General features: G+C 34.0%; 1 protein-coding gene across 1 annotated transcript; it reads left to right on the top strand.

The window, feature by feature from the left end:
- Positions 1-1,269: 1,269 nt before the first annotated feature.
- Positions 1,270-7,373, top strand: LOC145632052 (late embryogenesis abundant protein D-34-like). The gene is made up of 3 exons (XM_081684322.1): positions 1,270-1,723; positions 5,909-6,214; positions 6,926-7,373. The coding sequence occupies exons 1-3, from the start codon at positions 1,379-1,381 to the stop codon at positions 7,073-7,075; spliced, it is 801 nt and encodes a 266-aa protein (XP_081540448.1). The 5' UTR covers positions 1,270-1,378; the 3' UTR covers positions 7,076-7,373.
- Positions 7,374-8,351: the final 978 nt, after the last annotated feature.

Below are 8,351 nucleotides of genomic sequence, written 5' to 3'. Positions count from 1 at the left end.
ATAGTTTTCCCTGCTTATGGAGTTTGCAGGAGGAGGGTGGTTTTAAGGGAGGAGTTTGGTTTGCAGGTCTTGTTGCTCGCTTGTGGGATGATTAGGGCATTTAATCAATTGCTATCATCCCTTGGTTAGTTTGGGTGATGATGACAACGTAAGTCATCGCTGTTAAACAATATCTTGAAGGAGGCTACCTATCTTTAATGCTTGGGTTAAGCAAAGTCCTCCATTTTCTTGCATTCTCCGTTGGTAGAACTGCAAGAGGAGAACCTGCATTTGGATGCATGGTTTCTCATAGAGTCATTGAGGTATATGACTCTATAGGTTTTGTTCCCAGACTCCTAGGAGGTAGTTATGTTTTTCGTTCCATAAGATTGGAATGGTGTCACAAGTACGTTCCTCAGCAACAGGGTGCATTCTTCGGGTTCTTCCGTCTCTCTACTGTTTCCATCACGAGTTCCCTTCGCTTTCCGTGCCAGCTCGGGTTCTCTTCAACATAGACGGATCCAGGGGGGCTACCCGGGCCTTGGCCCAGATTTTGATATTATATAAATAAAAAACTTGTATAAGTATTCAAGTTTTATAGTTGGCTTAGTTGGTTAGTTACTTGTTCCATAGATTTGGAAGGTTAAGGGTTTGATCAATTCCCCTTATTTGCACATTTTTTTTAGTGTGGATCTCTTAAACTCATATCCATTTATGGCTTTATTATTTGAAATGCTTTATAACTTCGACCCGGGCTATAAAAAAATTTCTGGATCCGCCCTTGCTCTTCAATGTTGTGTTCTGCGCTTTTAGTCCATCTCGACTGCTTCAGTTCATTTGGCTTCTCTTAGTTCACATTTTGGATGTGGTTCGGTTCTTATGGTTTGTCTGGGCTCCACAGTTATTGGTTTGTTGCAAGACTACTTCAATATTTGGTTCTCTTCGATCTTCCTGTAATGGTGCTTAGTGTGCATAGGTTGTTAAGTGTTTTTTGTTTTAGTTAGTATTTGGTTGTAATTCTGCTTTTCTTTAATAGTATCTTTTGTATAAAAAAAAAAAAAAAAAAAAAAAAAAAAAAAAAAAAAAAAAATTGTCAGTCAAAGTGTTCATTTAAAATTCAAATCCGATGAACGCTACAAGAATACTCATCATCAATCATTAGAACTACCCTGTGAACAAGGCGCGTGTAAAATTCTATCCAGCTGCACTAGCACATCTTGCCAAATGGAACTAGAAATGCTATGTGTCATCATCTTCTTCCTCCCAAAAGCCTTCTAAACTTTACCATCCACCACCTAAGATTTATTCACTCAAACATCGAGTTTAATTTCCAAGATAAATCATTTCCCAACAAAGTTTAGTGTTTAATATTGTAGTAACTAATTCAGTAATTAGCAAAATGAGTCAAAAACAGCCTCAAAGAGATATAGAAGAACAGCAGCAACAAGGCCAAGGCGCGAAGCCTGTAAGGTACGGCGATGTATTCCCGGTGGCAGGGGAGTTGGCCTCAAAGCCAATAGCACCAAGAGATGCTGCGATGATGCAGACTGCTGAAAACGCGGTATTCGGGCAGACTCAGAAGGGTGGTCCTGCTGCCACCATGCAGTCTGCTGCCACTGTTAATGAAAGAGCTGGTATTGTTAGCCATGCTACCGCCTCGGATCTGGCTGCGCAGCAGGGTGTTACTGTCACTGAAACTTCTGTTCCTGGTGCTGTTGTTATTACCGAGTCTATTGGTGGACAGGTATGCGTATCGCTTAGTATTTTCATATAGGCTCCGTTCACTTCACTTTAGTTTTTGCTAAAATAAAATTAGTTTTTACTAAGATGATTATTTATTTATTTGTTTATTTTTTTTATTGATAATCTACCATATTTCTTATTTAATGTTACTTATCTTTACTCAATTGAAATTATTTTTATTGAATTGAAATTATTTTGATTAACAATTAGAGGGGTCCTGATTCCGGGACGGAGCCGTATGACGCGAGAGTGTCACGTACGGTTCCTTTGAGAAGGTGAAATGAACGGGCCGATATAAGTGTATGGCCGTATCTACTGTGATTGTATGAGACAAGTTTACAATAATTAGTGCCCAAAACTTTTGTTTTTGCCTTGTTTTTGATGTAACGAGGGTCTAAGGACAAATGATATAGGCGATGATCTCATATTTTGGATACAATTATAATTTTTAAATAAAATTAAGGGTGTCTTCTATTCAACTAATTTTCATTTAATTAAGTGAACTTGTCTGAACTTATTTAGTTGTAACTAGCCTAGTGTCTGTGCGATGCACGATTTATAAATCAACTAGCCTTCTCACCCGTACAATGCACGGGTTATTCATAAAAAAAATGCATTGAAAGATGAATTATGTAAATCAATAAGCCACTATGGTTATAATGTGTGATAAAAAATATGATTAAAGAAATTTAATTTTTGGAATTGTAATTGAAAATGAGGATTAATTAAAGGAGGGGTTAAAATTAAATAGAAAAAAACAAAAGGTTGAATTGAAGAGGGGAGATGAAGATAAAATATATATGGAAGATGAAGCATATATATATAAGTTTTTACTGAAAGAATTAAAGAAATATACTAATATAGTGTAATAAAAAATTAATTAATGATGTAAGAAGACATGTGGCATTTGGATTAGAGAAAAAGATATTGAAGTGTAATAGGATGGAGACATGTGTTTTCTTTGGTTATATTTTATAAATACTAAGTATAGATTTATTAATTTTTTTAAAAAAACATTTTTAATCTAGTAAGGAAAAAAACTAACACATATAATTCAATTAGTAATAATGGGCTCCCTTTGATGTTTGTAATTTTTCTTATGTTAAACGTAACTTTAATACGGCAGCCCATCTAGTGGCAAGATGGGATACCGGTAACAATGTTGAATGTGTTCGTTTGAGTTCCTTTCCTCAAAGCTTAATCACTTTGGCGGAAATGGAGCTTCTTTAATAATATGAGCAGCTACTGTTTTTCAAAAAAAAAAAAAAAGTAATAATGGGCTCCATTTCACTAACAAATTAATAGGTCATCTGTATTTATTTTATTTTATTCCCATTTTTTTGTATAGTAATTTTTTTTTTTTAGTTAAAAAATAAATGAATTTTGCTCCACATAACTATATAATTGAAGTAGACTAAATCATTTCCTACCTCCCGTTGATAAAAACTAAAATTTTCTTACCATACCATTCACTTCAGAAACAATCATTTATGTTTAGTAAAAATAAGTCCAGTTCAGTAAAATTAATTTCACTTCAGTAAAATTCATTTTTCTTAAAGAAGAATTATAATAGAAAATCAGTAAAAATAATTTCATTTCAAAATAAATAATTTCAGTTCAGTAAAATTAATTTAAGTTCAGCAAATATATTTTTGTTTCAGTAAAAATAATTTTAGTTCAACAAAAATAAGGTAAAGTGAACAGGGCCTTAATCTAAAATTACATTAGATATATTTTTTTTTTAATCTAAGTTAATATAATTTATTCACCGTGATTCTTTAAGAGGGCTGAGGTCAAATATCATATAGTGAATGTCGTATTGAAGAACAATATATTAACCTTTACGTAATATTGATATATAATATCACCTTAAAATAAAAAAGTGTAAAGACTGATATGACTATGACAATGACTATTATTTATATAGATGATAATACAAAAAATATTGTATCTTATTTTATTATTTGAATATTTTAATTTTACTCTAATATTTTTAGAATATTTTATTTTTACCGTTTAATGCTACTATTATATTTCTAGACCTTTTTTTTTTATTTGAAAAATAATATTTTTGGACTTTACTATAATAGATTCTCTGACCATTATCACGACTATCTATTACAATTCCTCCGTTTTTCTTTTATTGCACCATAAGGTCTTTTACACTATTTATTTAATCTTCTTTGACCATCTTTTGTGTTTTATCCATTAGAAAAAACATAGTCATGTGGGATCTAATTAGATTAGTCTTGAAATCTATTTTTCAAATATTATTTTTTTATAATTTTTACAAAAGTATAATTAAAGATATTAATAGCCAAAGTAATGCATTGACAAGCATAAAACCCCTTGTGGTGCAATAAAAAAAGAACGGAGGAAGTAGTAACTAATTACATTATAAGCAAAGAAATATCACTCTATGTTAGTATGCTATCGAGTATCGACAAAGACAAATTCCCAAAATATAATCCTAACACTTTCTTTTTATTTGAGAAATGATATTTCTAGACTTTACTACAATAGTTTATGTAATTATTTAGAATAAGATATTTAAAATATTTTTTTTATATGAAAACATCAATGTATAATCAAAAATAAAAAATAAAAAAAAGTAAAAAAAACCGACGAATCATAAAAAGACATTTGTATTGTCAGTCTCACATTGAGGTGCTTGTCTTTTAGTATAATATAAATAGATTTTTTTTGGAAAAATACACTTTAATAATCCCAACTATGGACGATTTACCTACAATAATCCCAACTAACGTTTATTCTACAATAATCCCAACTATTAGGTCAGTTTTCCTCCAGCAGTCTCAAACCGGTCAACAAAAGTCAACAACCTATTATTGAAGGTTGTTTGACACGTGTCAGCGTGTGAGTGGTTCTAAAAAAATTAAATTAAAAAAACAAAAAAAAACAAAAAACCAAAAAAAAATCCGGCAGCCACCATTCCAGCCCTTAACCACCACCTCCACCTCCTGCTGCAACCCTAAAACACCACCTTCTCCAGCCACCCACACCGGAAACGACTCCCAAGACCAGCCGCACCCCCGAAATCGGCCAAAACACCTAAACTTGGCCGTGAAACCACCAGCAGCGGCCCTAAATCGCACCAAAATACCTTTGTGCCACCGCAAAACACTAGGGCCAACCCCCAACCCCTCGAAAAACGGCCATCCGTCTCCCCTAACCCTCAAAAACGACCCTCCTTCTTTCCCCAACCCTCGAATTCGCCCCCATGGGAAGTTTCAAGGGTGTAGGAAGGGAGGAGGAGTGGTTGATTTTTTTTTTTTTGAATTGATTTTCCGGCGAAGGAGTTGTAAGGGAGGAGAGTGGTTTTAGGGGGTTGGGGTTGATCGGGGGTGTGTGTTTCGAGGGTAGGGAGGGCCGTCCGGCCGTTTTCGGGAAGTTAGGGAGGTGGTCGGCCAGTTCCGATTGGATGTGGGTGGCTGGGAACGGCGGTGGTTGGCTGATTCGATTTTTGTTTTTTTTTTTCTTTTTTGTTTGTTTTTTTTTTATTTTTTAATTTTTTTTTAAATAAGCCAATCATGTGATGACATGTGGCATTTAAAAAACAAAAAAAAAAGTTTACCCTCTCAGCAGGTAACCGGTTTTTGGGACTGCTGGAGGAAAACTGACCCAATAGTTGGGATTATTGTAGAATAAACGTTAGTTGGGATTATTGTAGGTAAATCGTCCATAGTTGGGATTATTAAAGTGTATTTTTCTATTTTTTTTATATGAAAACATTAATGTATAATCAAAAATAAAAAATAAAAAATAAATAAAATAAGACAAAGAATCATAAAAAGACATTTGTCAGTCTCATATTGAGGTGCTTGTTTTTAGTATTTTATATAGATAGATAGATAGATAGATTTGAACTAGGGTAATCCTAATAACTTATAAGAAACATATTTTTTCTGACCTTAATTGAACTTATAAGAATTTATTAGATCTGAAATAAGTGAAAAAGGATTAATAGAACAGGGCCTAAGTAATGCACATGTACATCCATCTTTGCTATCTAAAGACAGTGCTGATTTATATTTTTCTCTCGTTATTCTAACAAATTTTCCATTAACTACTTACTAGTACTAAATATATCTAAAGAGTAATATGATTGCACTATCATACATTCATACGTAATTAAATTTTTTAAAATGTTGGTGTGCACTTGTAGGTTGTAGGGCAAACAATACAATCTAGGTCGTTAGTGCAAGGTGAACAAGGGAGTCTAATACAAGGACGGAATAGTGCGATCGTTAAGGTTACCATAGGTGAAGCTTTAGAAGCGGTTGCACTAACAGCCGGAGACAAACCAGTGGAGCAAAGCGATGCCTCGGCTATCCAAGCAGCCGAGGTTAGGGCCACTGGCAACAATGTGGTGGTGCCTGGTGGGGTGGCTTCTGCCGCTCAGGCTGCCGCTTCTATAAATGCTCAGACGATTCGTGACGAAGACAAAGTCAAGTTAGGCGATGTTCTGACGGTATGTGAATTAAGTATATACTACTATTACTCTGATCTTCATGAATTCATCTAGATTGAACATTCACATATATTCCTTTGGCCTTAATTGTCTTTGGTTCGTTTTATAATAATTGGTTGTAAAATAATTGCTAATGTGTGTAATGTTTTACTTTAAATAATGGAACATATTATTCGCTATTCTGCACCCATTTATGCTAACCCACAATTTAATCTTAAATTTGAAAAAATATTTTTTTTGAAAATATAAAGTGAAATTACAACAATAACAAAGCCTTAGTTTCAAAATGATTTGGGGTCGGTTAACATGAATCGTTATAAGGAATGGACATAATAAAATTCTCATTTAAAAGAGTTTGAAAAATGGTGAGTAAAATGAGTAAACGAAATAGTATTTAAGAAAAATTAAGAGTATTATAAAATAAAACCATGAATAAAATTCAAGAAAAATTTAAGAGAGTGTTGTTGAAAACATAAGGTTTGAGAAAGGTAAAATAAAAGTGTAGTTGAAGACCTCAAAGTTAACACATAAAAAGTGTTCAAGTCAAATTGCTAATATTTAGGAACGGAGGAAGCTAGCTTAGTATTGTCTAATGTGATAAACTAAATTACTTATCAATAAAATTGTATAGATTAGAGGGCGATACCTTTTATTTATAAGCATATACATAATAGCTGCATTAATTTTTAATAAACTTCCTTGTTGGAACAGAATGCAACCGTGAAGCTGCCAGCTGATAAGGAAGCGACGAGGCATGATGCTGAAGGAGTGGTGAGTGCCGAACTGAGGAACAACCCAAATGTAGCAACCCGCCCAGGTGGCGTTGCAGCATCAGTGGCTGCAGCTGCCAGGCTCAACTAGGGCAATAATCCATGATGTATCAAGAGTAGTATCCAAAACATATTTCATGTATTATCAAGAGCATGATCGATGTATTTTGTATGGCTTGCATGCCATTGAATTGCCTAATAAGTTTCTTATCTAACTATTTGGGTGAATTTGTTTTGGTCATCAATCAATATGTTGTAGTTTTGCTATCAAGTTATGTTTTGAAATTTTGGAACTAATCAAATATATCATATTAATCTAGTAGATTTCGAAGGTAACATGTAAGAAATAATTTTGATCCGACTTATAAAAGTTTTGGTTAATTTTGTCATCTTTATGCTAATAAAGATTGTATATTGTATACTAAAAAAACTCTCTAAAAAAAAAGGCTCTGCCTTCTCTCCTAAAACAGAGCACAACCCCCATCCCCCTCGTAGTTATCCCCTGCCGCCGGTGGCCTGAGCGTCGCTGCTCTTATAAGGTCGCCGAAGGTTACAAGCTTGGTTGGACACTGTTTGCTCCTCCGACTAATCCATACTCTTTGATTTTTCAGAGTATAGGTAGGTTAGGGTTTCAATAATTGAGGGATTCTTCTTTGGTCTCCTCTTGCAACTAGTTTCTATGTTCACAGGTTTGTTTGTTCATCTTCTTCTTTAAGCTTCCAGTTACTTCCTTTGTTACGTTGGTGAAGACGAAGCCAAGTACAGGTTCCCTTCTTCGCCGGCTTTCTCTTCTTCTAGGTATGGTTAGTACTTTGTGTAATTAAGGAAAGCTTAGTGTTTTAGTTTTAGCTTTTTCTTTGGTGTTTATATTTGTTTCTTTTAAGTTTTAATGGCTAGCTTTGAGGAACTAATGGGGATGTTGTGTATTTCTCATGTTGAAGAGAATGATGTCTCTTCTCATGAGTTGGAGTTTATAGTTGGACAATTGGAGAATTCATTTGGTATTCTCAATTTTGTTAAGACTTTAAAAGATGAGGGAAACATGCTCTAGAAGCAAAATCAAATAGGATCTGCTATTGCAAAATACACTCTTGCTCTTAAGATATTATCCTTTGCTTCGGTTTGTAGTGATAAGGATAACTTGTTGTTTTCGGGCATAGTTGTGTCCCTTAATCTAAACTTGCATGCTTGCTTCATCAAGGTGAAAGACTACGATGAAGTGGGTCAATTATGTTCTGCGGTTTTGTGTTTCGATACTACTAATGGGAAAACCTACTTCAAAAGAGCGATTGCGGCGTTAGAGATTAATAAACCTACCTTAGCTTTCATGAATCTTCCACAAGCCTTAAAAATAGATTCCAATAATT

This window comes from Chenopodium album, chromosome 5 (genome assembly GCF_948465745.1).
Source record: "Chenopodium album chromosome 5, dcCheAlbu1.1, whole genome shotgun sequence".
Classification (NCBI taxonomy): Eukaryota; Viridiplantae; Streptophyta; class Magnoliopsida; order Caryophyllales; family Amaranthaceae; genus Chenopodium; species Chenopodium album.
The sequence above is the reverse complement of the archived record's forward strand: the minus strand, read 5'-3'. Positions and strand labels throughout refer to the sequence as shown.

What these genes read in the sequence shown, in the direction of transcription:
- LOC145632052 (XM_081684322.1), top strand. Translation starts at nt 1,379, where the DNA reads ATGAGTCAAAAACAGCCTCAAAGAGATATAGAAGAACAGCAGCAACAA. An exon ending in CCGAGTCTATTGGTGGACAG is followed by an intron (nt 1,724 to 5,908) that starts GTATGCGTATCG and finishes GTGCACTTGTAG; the next exon opens with GTTGTAGGGCAAACAATACA. An exon ending in AGTTAGGCGATGTTCTGACG is followed by an intron (nt 6,215 to 6,925) that starts GTATGTGAATTA and finishes TTGTTGGAACAG; the next exon opens with AATGCAACCGTGAAGCTGCC.